This window comes from Meriones unguiculatus, chromosome 20 (assembly GCF_030254825.1).
Source record: "Meriones unguiculatus strain TT.TT164.6M chromosome 20, Bangor_MerUng_6.1, whole genome shotgun sequence".
Classification (NCBI taxonomy): domain Eukaryota; kingdom Metazoa; phylum Chordata; class Mammalia; order Rodentia; family Muridae; genus Meriones; species Meriones unguiculatus.
Genome location: NC_083367.1, coordinates 70552654 through 70568339, shown reverse-complemented (window position 1 = coordinate 70568339; position 15686 = coordinate 70552654). Strand labels below are relative to the sequence as shown.

The following is a 15686-nucleotide window of genomic DNA, read 5'->3' as shown; positions in this document are numbered from 1 at the left end:
CACAGAGCTCCACCTCAAACTCACTCCTCCCAAGTGCTGGGATTGAAAGTATATGCCACCTCTACTGGCACAAATACCTTTTCTATTACACAAAAGGAAGTTAATAACATTAAAAGTTTGGAACTCAAGAAAAAAAACACAGGTAATTATTAATTTATTAATCATCACCAAAATATTAACTGTTAATAATTGATACTTTAAAAAAGCAGATGTTTACTCTTAACCCAGATTGTTAAATAGCCCCTTTTCATACCATCCCAGACTTTTCAAAAATACCCATTATGATGCAAAAATATTGCTGAATTTATAAAAAACAATTCCAAAATTCTACAAGTTACGTGAAATGACACCTGAAATGCATTAGCCCACTGGGTCATGCGTGCAAGCAGAAGATGATTCTAAGTGTGCTATGTGGGAAAATGACCCTGAACTGAACGTTGTGCTTTTTACTCTGGGAACCTGCATTAGCTTTTGATCAAAACAAAACTCAAGTAATACAACATCAGAGTTTTCTTTAAAAAATTTTTTTTCTTTCTTCCCTTTTTTTTTTCTTTAAATATTTTTTTTGAGATCAGGCCTTACTCTAATCTAGTCTGTCTTGAACTCACTATATAGTCCAGGCTTACCTCAAACCCAAGGTGATCCTCCTGCTTCAACGTCCTGAGTGCTAGGATTATAGGCTTAAACTAGTACACCTAGTTTAAAATTTTCCTCATTCCACTTTCTCCACTGTAAGTACATAACAGTTCTCCACAGCAGCACTGCCACTTACTTTGATGATACCTATACATACAAACTTACTTTCCATGGTCTCCTAATGCCCTTAAAGAATTCTGGCATCCACATTGGTAACACCACTGCTTCCTTAAGCAACTTTTTAGCTTCCACTAAATCAGCAATATCATCCCTGAAAGAAAAGATACTTTATTAGCCAACCCCTTAGATTATATACCCAATTCTACATCATCACCCTGAAAACCATCACCAGCACAGGTTTCTATGTCACAGACAAAAATGCTCAATCCTTCCTTGAGCTGGTCCTACCACACCAATCAGTATACACAGAGGATAACACTTGTCTTTAGCTGCTGGCAGTAACGATTTTCATTTTAACTTAGGAGAACAAAGCTCTCCTTCTCTATGTTGCCAGGTTAGTGTAAAATCTATGTTGTGATATGACCTAAATCAAGGTTTCAGGACCTCCTTAACTAAAAAGCTTGGAGTCATAAACGATTCCGGTTTGGGAATATTTGCATATACTTCACCAGTTAAAGCTGTTCAGGTTAATTTCATCTAAAACTCTCCAAACTTTCTAAGGATAATGGCTTTACAGAAAAAAACTGTGACTCAGGGCCCTAGGCTGGAGAACAGAATGCCACAAGCCAGCACGTAGGAGGAAGCTCTTCCCCCAGAGGAAGAGCTCTACATTTGAAAATGTATCCCACAGGCGAGAGTGGTGCGCCCTTAACCCAGCACTCAGGAGGCAGAGACAGATGGATCTTTGAGTCTGAAGGCAGTCTGGTCTACAGAGCAAGTTCCAGGACAGCCAGGGAAATATAGAGAAAACTGTCTTGGGGGGGAAAAAAAAAGGGAAATGTGTCCAATAACCAAGCGCTGGTAGCACATAGCTTTAATCCCAGCACTCAAGAGGCAGAGCAGGTGGACCTATTGAGTTCCAGGCCAGCCTGGTTTACATGAATTCTATACAGAGAAACCTTGTCTTGAAAAGCAAAAAAATGTGGATCCTGGTGCATTCTGATTTTCAGGTTGCATTATCACAGATGGCATTTTATCTTTTTTTAAAAAAATTCATTTTTTTTTTAAATGTGCTTTGGTGTTTTGCCTGCATGTATGTCTGTAGGAGGGTGTCAGATCTTGGAGTTACAGACAGTTGTGAGCTGCCGTGTGGGTGCTGGAATTTGAACCACTGCAAGAACAGTCAGTAACTCACTCCAGCCCCAGGCAACTCATATTTCATAAAGGCTTAGAAGAATGGTCATTAAAAATACTAAACAGGGCATGCAGCAAAGACAGCTGCTATGCTTCCAACTCCAGGAAGAGGCAGATGCCGAAGTGAAAAGAATCACCAACATCATTACGAAGTTCTCCCCAGCCACTAGACTACCTACCAGGACTTCTAGTGTATGTAGCAACTTTATCATGACAACAGATTTTATTTTTATAAATACCAATTACTAAAAATATTTCAATATTATAAAAGCACTCATTGACCATCTATATTTTAATAGAAAGTATGTAAGAGAATGTAATTATATAACTTGTGGAAGCGTGAGCTTCTACAGATCCCCTAAATTTACCCTACCTACAAGATGTACAGGAATAAAGATAGAGCAAGGATTGAGGGAATGGCCAACCAATGACTGGCCAATATGAGACCCACCCCATGGGAGAGAGCCAACCCGACACTATTAATGATCCTCTGCTATGCTTGCGGGTAAGAGCCTAGCTTAACTGTCCTCTGAGAGGCAACTGCAGCGGAACAAAATAGATGCTGAAACTTACAGCCAAATATTAGGTGGAGCTTGGGGAGTCTTGTAGAGGAGCAGAGGGAAGGATAGAGGAACCTGGAGGAGACAAGAACTCCACAAGAGACCAACAGAGTCAACTAACCTAGGCCCATGGAGGCTTACAGAGACTGAAGCACCACCCAAAGAGTAACCAAAGAGTCTGGATCTAGGACCCCTACACATATGTAGCTGAGGGGCAGCTTGGTCTTCATGAGGGTCCCCTAACAAGTGGAGCAGGGGTTGCCTCTGACATGGATTCCACTGCTTGTGGATCACTCTCCTTGCTGGGCTGCCTTGTCTGGACTCGTGGAAGAGGATGCACTTAATCCTGAAGTGACTTGATGTGCTGGGGCGGGCTGGTAAGGGAGGTGGGAGGCTCCCCTTTTCTGAGGAGAAGGGGAAGGGAAAAGGGGAAAGAAGGTGGGAGGGTGGGACTAGGAGAAAATGAGAGGACTGCGATCGAGATGTAAAAGTAATAAATAAATAGAATTTTTAAAAAGATATAGATCTTTTATTAGATGTAAAGTTGAGAATCTTGAACTAATAACAAATCAAAGCAACATCTACCACAAGCTATACACCTAAACAAGATGCATGCCTTAAAAACCTCTACGTAGGCTCAGAGGTTAAGAGCACTGGCTGCTCTTCCAGAGGTCCTGAGTTCAAATCCCACAACCATGTGGTGGCTCACAGTCATTTACAATAAGATCTTGTAACCTCCTCTAGTGTGCAGGCATACATGCAAACATTGTATACATAGTAAATAAATAAATCTTTGAAAAACAAAATCTCCATCTCGGGTTGGTTAGATGGCTCGGTGTGTGAAAGTGGTTATGTACAAGCCTGAGGATCTGCCCCTCAGAACCCACAGAAATATGGGAGAGAAACGAATCCACAAAGCTGTCCTCTCAAATCTGTGCCACAGCAATGCTCTGTCCCATCCTAACACACACCAGAAAAGTTGAAAACAAACAGAAACTTCAATCTTTTCAACACTAGAAAGGGCTCAAAAGATAAAAGATGGGATCTGTGTCATCTTTGTCCCACTTTGTTTTTGACATATTGATTGGAAAGAACCTCCAGGGGCTGGGGATATTAAATTGGCAGAGAACTTGCCTCACATGTATGAGGCTCCGCGTTCAATACTTAATATCACACACATAAACAAAAACAAAATAGAGGCTGGAGAAATGGCTCAGTGGTTATAGCACTGGCTGCTGTTGCGGAGTGCCAGGTTTGATTCCCAGCACCAACAAAGCAGCTCACGGGCATTTATAATCACAGCTCTATGGGATACCATGCCTTCTTTCCTCCAAAAGCACTGTCCACATATGACACAACGACATACATGTAGTCAAACGCCTATACACATAAAATAATAAACCTAAAAATGCAAACTACAAATAGACTTAAAATATATAAAAATATGCAGACTAAAGTTGGGCTCTATAGCTCAGTTGGCTCACTCTCGCGGAGCCTCACCGTCACCGTACGCGCTGTTCATGGCGACGTGTGCCATCTCAGCAGTTGGTTAAGAGGACCGAGAGTCAATGCTATCCTGGCTACATAGCCAGCGTGAAGCCAGCCTGGTCTACAGAGAACCCTGCCTTAAACAGCAATAAGAAGTCAAACTGTCACTATTCGCAGATGATATGATAGTATACATGAGCGACCCCAAAAATTCAACCAGAACTCCTCCAGCTGAGAAACACCTTCAGCAAAGTGGCCAGATACAAAATCAACTCAAAAAAATCAGAAGCCCTCCTGTATACCAAAGACAAAAGGGCTGAGAAAGAAATTAGGGAAACAACACCCTTCACAATAGCCACTAATAACATAAAGTACCTTGGTGTGACCCTAACCAAGCAAGTGAAAGACCTGTTTGAGAAAAACTTCAAGTCTCTGAAGAAAGAAATTGAAGAAGATATCAGAAGATGGAAAGATCTCCCGTGCTCATGGATTGGTAGGATTAACATTGTGAAAATGGCCATCCTGCCAAAAGCAATCTACAGATTCAATGCAATTCCCATCAAAATACCAACTCAATTCTTTACAGACCTTGAAAAAAAGATTCTCAGCTTCATATGGAGAAACAAAAAACAAAATCTCCAAAACAATCCTGAATAACAACAGATCATCTGGAGGTATCTCCATCCCCAATCTCAAGCTGTACTACAGAGCAATAGTAATAAAAACTGCATGGTATTGGCATAGAAACAGAAAGGAGGATCAATGGAACCGAATAGAAGATCCAGAAATAAACCCACACACCTATGAATACTTGATTTTTGACAAAGCAGCCAAATCCATTCAATGAAAAAAGACAGCATCTTCAACAAATGGTGCTGGTCCAACTGGATGTCTACATGCAGAAAAATGAAAATAGATCCATATTTATCACCCTGCACAAAACTAAAGTCCAAGTGGATCAAAGACCTCAACATTAAACCAGATACTCTAAATTGGTTAGAAAAAAAAAGTGGGGAACAGCCTAGAACTCATTGGCACAGGAGACAACTTCCTGAACAGAACACCAACTGCACAGGCTCTAAGAGCAACAATCAATAAATGGGACCTCATGAAGCTGAAAAGCTTCTGTAAAGCAAAGGACACCATCATCAAAACAAAACGACTGCCTACAGATTGGGAAAGAATCTTCACCAACCCTTTATCTGACAGAGGGCTAATATCCAGCATATATAAAGAACTAACGAAGCAGAAAAGCAACAAACCAAGTAATCCAATTAAAAAATGGGATACACAGATAAACAGAGAATTCTCGATAGAATTCTTGATATCGAATGGCAGAGAAACACTTAAAGAAACGCCCAGCGTCATTAGCCATTAGGGAAATGCAAATCAAAACGACCCTGGGATTTCACTTTACACCCATCAGAATGGCCAAGATGAAAAACTCAATCGACAACACATGCTGGAGATGTTGTGGAGAAAGGGGAACCCTCCTCCATTGCTGGTGGGAATGTAAACCTGTACAACCACTTTGAAAGTCAATCTGGCGCTTACTCAGACAATTAGGAATAGTGCTTCCTCAAAACCCAGCTATACCACTGCTAGGTATATACCCAAAATTTGCTCAAGTACACAACAAGGACATTTGCTCAACCATGTTTGTAGCAGCTTTATTTGTAATAGCCAGAACCTAAAAACAACCCAGATGTCCATCATCGGAGGAATGGATACAGAAATTGTGGTATTTTTACACAATGGAATACTACTCAGCAATCAAAAATGAGGAAATCATAAAATTTGCAGGCAAATGGTGGGATCTAGAAATGATCATTCTGAGTGAAGTATCCCAGAAGGAGAAAGACAAACATGGTATATACTCGCTTATATAGACCTATAAGATATAATAAACATAATGAAGTTTACACACCTAAAGGAGATAAACAAGAAAGCAGACACGAGGTAAGATGATCAATCCTCACTTAGAAAGACAAATGAGATGTGCATTGGACATATGACAGGAGTCTACCGCAGAAGGCATCTGAAATACCCTACCAAGCAGCGTTTCAAAACAGATACTAAGACTCATAACCAATCCTTCTGCAGAAGGGGAGTTAGTATGACAGGGAAAGGATAGGAGCCCCACAAGGACCAAATATATCTGGGCACAGGGTTTTTTTTCTGAAACTGTTTCTCCAACCAAGGACCATGTATGGATATAACCTAGAACCTTTACTTGGACGAAGCTCATGGTAGCTCAATAACCAATTGGTTTCCCATAGTAGGGGAACAGGGACTATCTCTGACAGGAACTCAATGGCTGGCTCTTTGACTCCCCACCCTCCAAGGGAGGAGCAATTCTGCTAGGCCACAGAGGAGGACTTCGCAGCCAGCCCTGAAGATACCAGATAAAACAGGATCAGATGAATGGGGAGGAGGTCCCCCCTAGTCCGTGGACTTGGAAAGGGGCAGGAAGAAGCTGAGGGAGGGAGGGTGGGATTGGGAGGGAATGGGGGATCGGGATGCAGCTGGGATGCAGAGTTGATAAAATGTAACTAATAATAACAAACAATAATAAAACAACCTGGCATAACCCCAGTGGAAATCAGGTTTTCACTGTATGTACTGCTTACACTGTATATCCTCTAGTTCTTCCCCAATGGCAGATCTTTGGCACATGCCCATTTTGTCTTCATTTCTGCTTCCAAAACCACCAGCTCAGTTAGCTGGTGACATGACTTACCATCGAACGTTGGGATTCTGAGAAATTATGTCTCTTTCCAAAGCTTCCACTAAGTCCTTGTCATATCCAGTGCTATCAAACTTATTTGCCTCTGGTTCTGTAACTGCGGCAGGTGATTTGTTCTATATGAGAAAATAAAAAAAAACAAAAGTTTTTAATTGACTGAAAATTTGTATTTTGTTTGTTGGCACATGAACATGTATACACGCACACACACAAATTTTTGGGAGGAGAGGGGGTCCCTCTTTGGTTGCCCTGGAACTCACTATGTAGACAAGGCTGAACTAAACTCAGAAAATCCACCCCAAGTGCTAGGATTAAATGCACGTGCCACCACATACGGCTTCAAATTTCTTTTAAAAGGGAAACTCCCCATAAAACCCAATGACACCCAAAGGCTTCCTGCTTGGTGAACGGAAATCCTACACATACAGTGAAGAGTCTGCAGCTGTGGCAAACCAGCGCCTGAAATGTGTTCAAGTCTTGATTTCTAAGGTTAACAAATGACTCACTTAAAAACATTCTGTTTTAGTGGGCATGCTGGCACAAGCCTGTAATCCTAGCACTCAGGGAGGCAGAGGAGGGTGGATCTTTGCGAGTTCAAGGCCAGCCTGGTCTACAAATCCAGAAAAGCCAAGGCTACATAGAGAAACCCTGTCTTGAAAAATCAAAACACAAAACAACAAATAAACAAAACAAAAACAACAACAAAAAATCCCCAACATTTTGTTGTGAGGGAAGCTGGAGAGATGGCTCAGACTAAGAGCACTGGCTGCTCTCCAGAAGCTCTGAGTTCAATTCCCAGCAGCTACATGGCACCACAACTGTCTGTAACTGTAGTCCCATGGGATCTGACACCCTCTTCTAGCATGCAAGTGTACACGCAGACAAAACATTCATATACATAAAATAAATTTTAACGAATTATTCTCCTTTGTTGTTGGTGTGTGTGTTTATGTATGCCAATGTGTGCAACTGCCTACAGAGACCACAAGAGGGTGTGGGATTCCCCAGTCGGAGAACAGGATGCTGTACGCTCCCCATGCAGGTGACAGACTCTAACTCAGGAAGAGCAGCAGGTGCAGTTTGCCCGGAGCCACCTCTCCAGGCTCAGCCTTCACTTTGAAGGCTGTAACATTTACCTTTTCCTCTCTCCCTTTATTCTGGTCTTTCTTTTCACGACTACGAACGGCTTTCCCTCTGTCATTATGAAGATTCTGTGCAGATGGACGATGAGCTCTGACGACTGCGCCTGGACGGTTACTGTGGGGTTTAGGGTCACCGTACTGTGAAGACTGGCGTTTCCTAGGTCCTGGTGAGGGTCTAAACAATATAAGATCATTAAAATTATAATCAAATACTGAAGGAGCCAGGCATATACAGAGAACTAACGAAGTCAAGGCAAGAACGGCACACTGCAGGATAACAAATTTCAGGATGCTGAACCCCAGGATCTAAATTTTAAATCTGACATAGCTGCTATGGTCAGTGACAGGAATGCTGGACTGTCATAGTTTACAATGAAAGGAAAGTCACTTCCACTTAGGACACCGCTGTACTACAAGCAAAGTCTGAGAAGTGAAAAAGAGGAATTATCAGAGAACACTGTTCTACCAGAGCCACCAGAGCACAGTGCAAATGCTGTTTCTTCTCTCCACAGCTACAAATGCAGTTGCTGTGATTTACTTAGAGTATATCATAATTCTCGCTGTTTAACTAAAAGTTTTAACAACCTCCCCATTCTAAGACTAGGATGAAAACTGGGTATCGTGATATGTGCCCTTTAACTCCAGCATTTGAAGGACAGAGGAATGTGGATCACTGTGAGTTAGAGGCCAGGCATACACAGCAAGTCCCATGCCAGGGCTACATAGTGAGACCCTGTTTCAAAAGGGGGGAAAGTGATTGAAGAGATGGCTTAGCAATTAAGAAAAACTGCTGCTTCTGTTGAGGATCTGGATTTTCAGTTCCCGGGATCCACACAGTGGCTCCCAACCCTCCGGGACTCCACTCCCAGGATCCAATGCCTGCTCTAGCTTCTGCAGGCACCAGATGCAGACACATACACATGCAGACAAAACATTCCTACAAATAAAGCAGGAAAATAAAAATAAATAGTGGCGGGAATTAGGTCTTATGCCTATATATAACCCACTCGTTTCATTTTTATTTCAGGAGCAGAATTTAGACCTCCATATTTACTGGCTCTCTGGTCTATGTAGGATAAATAAAAACCCACAAAACCCAGAAAGAACAAAACGGAAAGGACAGAACTTGACCTACTCTCAAGTGCCTCAGGGTCTGCTTCAACGTGAAGAAGGCATGTCACTTCAAGTCAGTGCACCTTCGTTGTTTTCAATATAGGAAAACACGGCTTATCGGAAGATTTATTATGAGAACCCAAGATCCATACAACCTGGACAATACTCGGAAATCTACAGGTGCTCAATATGAAGATCCAGTTTTATAAAATACAATTAAAAATTAAAAGAAACAATGACAGAATACCTAAACTGGGCCATATCGTAGCGCAAGGGTCCCAAATCAGTTAGGAGAAAATGAATCACGTCATAGTGTTCTTTCCAGACACCTAAAACGTTCATATATTTAAATCCATAATACAAAAAAGATTATGTGAAACAGGTAATGGACATCTACAGTACACCTGTCACTTAAAAAGTATGCTGTGAAATTAAGCATGATTAGCTAGGAACAGAATTTTAGTAAACAGTAATTTCATTGACTATTTTTGTTTTGTTTTTTTTGTTTATTGAGACAGTGTAGTCCTGTGTTGTCCTGCTATCCTGGAACACCCTCTGTAGACCAGGCTGGCCTTGAACTCACGAGATTCACCTGCCTCTGCCTCCTGAGTGCTAGGATTAAAGGTATGTGCCTCCACCATCTGGTATCTGCTTGATTATTCATTTGCCATCACTTGGTAGAAGAAAGCTGGGGTTAAAAATGCCAGAGAACACCAAACAGGGTAAAAAACCTGTCAGTCTAACTCCCTCAACTTAAGAAAAAATCTAAGTTCTAGACAGTTTTCCAGAGAGTGGAGACCTCAGTTCACAGATGCCCTCAGTCCCTAAGACAACGAGTCTGCAATTTTCAGCCCATGCACCAAAGCCTAATTCTGGCAAATTTCCACCTAACCCTGATACACATTTAGATAATTCTAAATCCTAACTTTCCTCCTAACCCCACCCCAGCAGCCCAGTGCTTCTCCAGATGTGGACCCCGGCTCCAGCTGTGGGTTTCTTGGGCTAGCAGTTTTGTTAAGTCTCCACTTACCTTCGTTCAACGGGAACAGGCAAGGACCAGACTTCTCCTTCAGAAGCCGGGAGCTCGTGCTGAGCAGCTTTCAAAGGGGTGCTGTCCAGTTTAAAGCTCTCGAGTGTTTTCATGATATCCTTAACATGCTTAGCTTCCACATTTATTTCCTTCCAAACCTGGTTTCAAAGAAAATGACTCTAAATGTCATTTAGAAAACAGTGATTAAACTGTTTCCTATGCCAGTAGCCTCCATTTCAACGATAGTCAACAGACATCAAAAGTCTTCACAAAACTGCAACGACTTTTAAATTTTCTGTTTTCAATTACAAAATTAACTCTGACAGAATGATTTAAAATGCTGTCTCTGGGGGCTGGAGAAGTGTCTCAGAGGACAAGAGGCTGCTGGGGACATGAGTTTGATTCTCGGTACCCAGAGCGAGCTCACAAACAACTGTGATTTCAGTTCCAAGGGGTCTAATGCCCTCTCCTGGCCTCACTGGACAGTGTATGTACCTTTTGCACAAACACACATACAGGCAAAACACTAAAACACATAAAATAAAAGTAAATCTTTTAAAACAAATCCTGGCTTAAATTGCTACCCACATAATTCTTACTCAAACTATAACAATTGAAAGGTTAGTTGCAACTTTCGATTTTGGCAAAACGAAACTTTAACTAAAGTTGCCCTTTGATGGTTTACTATTAATTAACTGATTTTGATCTTTAAACAAGGTCCCATGAGCATTGTACAGCGGCCTCAAATTCACCATCCTCCTGCCTGAGCCTCCAAAGCGCTGGGGCTGCAGGCATGCACCACCATGCTGGGCTTAGTTAACGTTTAGAAGCACGGTCAAATTCCATTCTATGGAATAATGGTACAGCACTCTGAATGCATTTAACACTGCTGAACTATGCATTTAAAGCAATTTATTTATTTTTAAAGTATATTTCCTTCCTGGTAACATAAACATGGAGAATCAGATTTAAGGAAAGCTCCTTCCAGAGAGAGGCTACTGCTGCCCAAGCACTGCAGGCAGATGTGGTCTGCATTTAGACAGCACCCAGGAACAAGTACTTTACACAAGCTCAGCTCAAAAGGACCACTAATTCTATGACATTCTCCCTCTTATGACAGCTGAGCCCTGCTAACTGCTCCCCTCAACCAGATTATGAGTTCCATGGTTTCCAACTGTAAATTTTTCTGGTCCTCAGTGTCTAAAATTCCTTAAATGGTATTCAAACATTATCAGCTTTGTGAAGTTCTATGGGAAAAAAAGATTCTTCAATACATTTGCTGTCATTTGCAGTTTCACCAATGTCTTTATAAAGTCAACTGTGGGGCCTCGGTCTGTTGGTACCTGCCATTAATCCTAGGACTAGGCAGGCAGAGGCAGGAGGATTGAGTATGAGGCTATCACAGCCCACAGAGCAAACTCCAGGATAGCCAGGGCCACGGAGTAAGAAAACCTCACCTCAAAAACAAGAAGGAAGAAAAGAATAAGGCTTACTCTAAAACTATTACTAGGTAGCAATAATTAGAACAATGATGTAGCCTTAACACTGTTAACGGTAAACAAGATGCTGCTCACTGTGATGGCTTTTCTTGGTTGTCAACTTGACCACATCTGGAATTAACTAAAAACCCAAGTCACTGGACACACCTGTGAGGATTTTACGTTAACGGGGTCATTTAAAGTGGAAGAAGACCAACCCTAAATCTGAAGCTTCTCATGGAAGCCTACACAAAGGAAAGAAAGAAAAGCTCTTGTTCTTGGCCTGCTTGACCTCATTCTCGCTTTCCTGGCTTTAAAGCCTACTTCTTCAGAACTCCAACATATACTTTAGACCAGCAGAGGTATCCAGCCTTGTGGACAGAACAAACTACTCTGTCTGTTGACTTTCTATTAGAGACAACGGTTGTTGGACTAGCTGAACCGCAGACTGTACGCCACCCTAAGAAGTCCCCTTTTACATGCATTTCCTTCTGCCAGTTCTGTCTCTCTAAAGAACCCTGACTAACACACTAATTACAGCATCCCAATAACACTGTATAAAACCCACGTAATAAAACTACACTCTCTGAAGCCTGCTGGTGGCGCACACCTTTAATCCCAACACGCAGAAGGCAGAGGCAGGTGAATCTGTGAGCTTAAGGTCAGACTAATCTTCAGAGCTAGTTCTAGGACAGGCAAGGCTACACAAAGAAACCCTGTATCAAAAACAAAACAAAACAAAAAACAGCAAAAAAATTAAATAAACACAATAATACTATACACTCTGAATGTGTGTTCAGCACTGAAAGTTAATCTAGATTTCTGAGTATTAAACGCTATAGCCATGATTCTTACCTGTTGCCATTTCTGCTGGAGGTATGTATCTTTGACTGAGTATAGATACTTGTTCATTTGGTCAAGAACTCCCTGATAATAGACCATTGCAGAGTCATAGTTTCCCAGCAATGCATATTCACGAGCCAATTTTACGTTCTCACTAATCATTAGAAGACTCATGCTCATATGTAAGCTAAGAAAAGAAGAAACAAACATTTTCATGTTATACATCTCTTAAAAATAATTACAAAATTTCTTTAAAAAATGTATTTTGCAGGACTCCTTTAATAAGAAAGTTTACAGTGGAGCCAGTGAGACCATTCAGGAGATGAGCCAACTTTAATCCAAGAAACCCAAGTAAAGGTGAAACAAGAAAACCAAGTCCACAAGGCTGTCCTGACTTCCACGTACACAGACCACAGTACATACTTGCCCCTGCACTGACAAAATAACATTTTTAAATAATTCACTTATTTTATATGTAGTGAGTATTTTGTCCTGAAGAATGTCTAAATACCATGTATATGCAGTGTGTGCAGAGGGCAGAAGATGGTGACAACACTCTTGAGAAAGATGGTTGTGAGTGTTGGTGTTAAGAATTGAATCCAGGCCCTCTGGAAAAATAACTAGTGCTCTTAACCACTGAGTCATGTCTCCAGTCTGAGCAATTAATTTTTTAAAAAATTAAGTTTACAGCTGGGTGTGGTAGCACACGCTTTCAACCCCAGCACTTGGGAGGGAGAGGCAGGCAGATCGCTGTGAGTTCAAGGCCAGCCTGGTCTATAAATGGAGCCCAGGTCAAGGCTGCACAGAGAAACTCTGTCTCAAACAAACAAACAAACAAAATTAAGTTCACGATAACACACATGACACCATGATATTCACTCCTATAATTTCCATCTAAAGAAACATCTCGGGACTTGGAGATAAAGTTCAGCCCAGCACTGGATTGCTGAGCATGCACAAGGCCCTTGCTTCAATGCTCAATAGCACACAAACATGTCAACAACAACAAAACAAACAACACAACTTGAGCTGCGGACAGAGTTTAGACATAAAGCACTCACAAGACCCGGCCTTGGCTTCAAATTATAGTACCATCAAAAATAAAACCTGTACGTATGTACAAACACGCATCACTTTAGTTCCCACAGCAAAGCCACACCTTAAAGCCTCACTCAGACATTGTTTCTTAGGCTGTCTACCTCCGTTCAAAACAAATATTCAGCCACATAAGTCCTGTGGCATTTGACGGGAATGCCCATCTCCAGACATTGCCCGTGGTTACTGTGCACGTGTGTCTAGTAGACTCTAGTAGACTCTCTGGGAGCAGGGTATACAAGTGAAATGGGTAGAACTGTACCTTCAGTGCACAACGCACAAGTTTTCCTAACATCTACAGAACTAATGCTCACTGCTTGGCATAGTTTTAAGAAGTACAACAAATCAGCAGGTAGTACATGTGTTTTGAAGTTAGAAAAACCTTGGTTAAAATTATAATTCTGCCATCTTGGTTAAGCCCTTAATATTTCTTCCAAGTCTCAATTGTTAAATTCTACTAGGATAGCAATGACTTCCAAGGGTTACACAACCAATACAAAGTGACTAGGCAGGTGTGGTTAGTAGGCAGCTCCCAAGTAACTGAAGCAGCAGGATCACAAGTTTGAGGCTAGCCTGGGACACACAGCAAGTTCAAAGTGAGCCTGAGCAGCTCAGTCAGACCACATCTCTGAGTAAACATTAAAAAAAAAAAAGTGGGGGGCTTAGAGGTTAAGGGCACCAGTTGCTCTTCCAGAGGTCCTGAGTTCAATCCCCAGCAACCACATGGTGGCTCACAACCATCTAGAGTGAGATCTGGTGCCCTCTGCTGGCATGCAGGCAGAACACTGTATACATAATAAATTAAATAAATATTAAAAAAAAAAGTTAAGAATTTAAAAAAAAAAGTGGGTGCTGAGGATATAGGTCAATGGGGGAGCACTTGGCTAGTACTCATGAGGTCCTACACTCAATCCTCAGTATAAAGTAGATAAATAAAAATACGTAACTTGGGGCCAGGCATGATGGCTTTTGGGATACAAAGGAGGATCCTGAGCTGGAAGCCAGCATGGGCTGGTGGTCATACTACTCTGAAGACAAGTATGTCATGTCTTCAAGAAGTCTCTGCACATGAGAACTAGGCTACCTGCATTTAGCAGGACACAGATATGTGGAGACAGACATAAATGAAGACTAGAAGCAGGCACTGATAAAGGCCAGCTCTCTTCATGGCGGCAGTGACTGCTGTTCTGTCCCGTACAGGTAACAACGGAAGATAGCTGGAAGGACCTGCATGATCCGAGGGGAATGAGGGCAGAGGGCAGTGGCTAGGAGCCTAGAAAAGCAAGTCTGCACCACTGCAGGGCAAGAACCGCTGGCTGCATGGAAGTCCCCTACACACAGGAGCAGCACTTTAGGTCTGGGCAAGTACCAAGGCGACAAGCAAAGAGGAGAGGGAAGTATGAGGGAAATGAAACCATTTTTACTCCTTTTGTACATTAGTAGACTATCCCAATGGGAGCTCTCGGCAGTATGGAGGTTTACAGGCTGTAGCACAGCTCAGTGGTTAAGTCACTTACTACTCTTGAACACTCACAACTGTCTGTAACTATAGTGTCAAGAGATCAACATGCACATGTGCATGCATGCACACTCACACACACACATTCCCACAACACAAATACTAAAGCCAGGGAGCTCCTCTGTGTGGGACCCGCCCAGCTTAATCTGTGCACGCTACCCACACTAACAGCGCTTCCTGACTCGTCATGTCATCATGGTTAACGCCAAGTTAAATGGTGATTTTTTTTTTCTTTTTAGTTTTTTGAGACAGACTGGCTTAGAACTTATTATTTAGCCCAGGCTGCCTCTAACTGGCAATCCTCCTGCCTCAGCCTCTCAAGTGGTAGGAATACTAGCATGTCCTACCATACCTCACTAGAGAAAAGACAATCTTTCTTATTTTCTTTACTTTTGGACAAGGACTTCTTTGGGAAAAAAAAATGTCAGATAATTTCTCCAGTATAATTTTAAGTAGAATGTTTGGTCAGTGGGCAGGGGCAAAAATGATGGTGGTGGGGAGGCATCTGGGGAAGCAATGAGACTAACCATGCCATTGGATGACAAAGATTTTCTGCCAAGTAGCCAATTATGGGAAGCAACAGGACATGTCAGCTGGGGAACGAGCAAAATGAACTCTCTTTACCAGACCACATGAGGCTAGGACTGTGTCTACAGAAGAGCCCTGGTGAGAGACAGTGTCACCTCAGCTGGAGAGAAAGCATGGCAGGGTCACGCTAGCCT

At 42.0% G+C, this 15686-nt stretch overlaps 1 protein-coding gene across 2 annotated transcripts in view; it reads right to left on the bottom strand.

Annotated features, from left to right (window-relative positions):
- Window positions 1-15686, bottom strand: part of Katna1 (katanin catalytic subunit A1) — a 36876-nt gene that overhangs the window by 11299 nt on the left and 9891 nt on the right. For both annotated transcript variants that reach the window (XM_060373574.1, XM_060373573.1), the window contains exons 2-6: window positions 12363-12537; window positions 10030-10187; window positions 7881-8061; window positions 6739-6860; window positions 802-907 (exon numbers count right to left, since the gene is read on the bottom strand). In XM_060373574.1, coding sequence (XP_060229557.1) covers window positions 802-907; window positions 6739-6860; window positions 7881-8061; window positions 10030-10187; window positions 12363-12530 — 735 coding nt within the window. In that variant the 5' untranslated portion in view covers window positions 12531-12537. The remainder of the gene's footprint in view (window positions 1-801; window positions 908-6738; window positions 6861-7880; window positions 8062-10029; window positions 10188-12362; window positions 12538-15686) is intronic.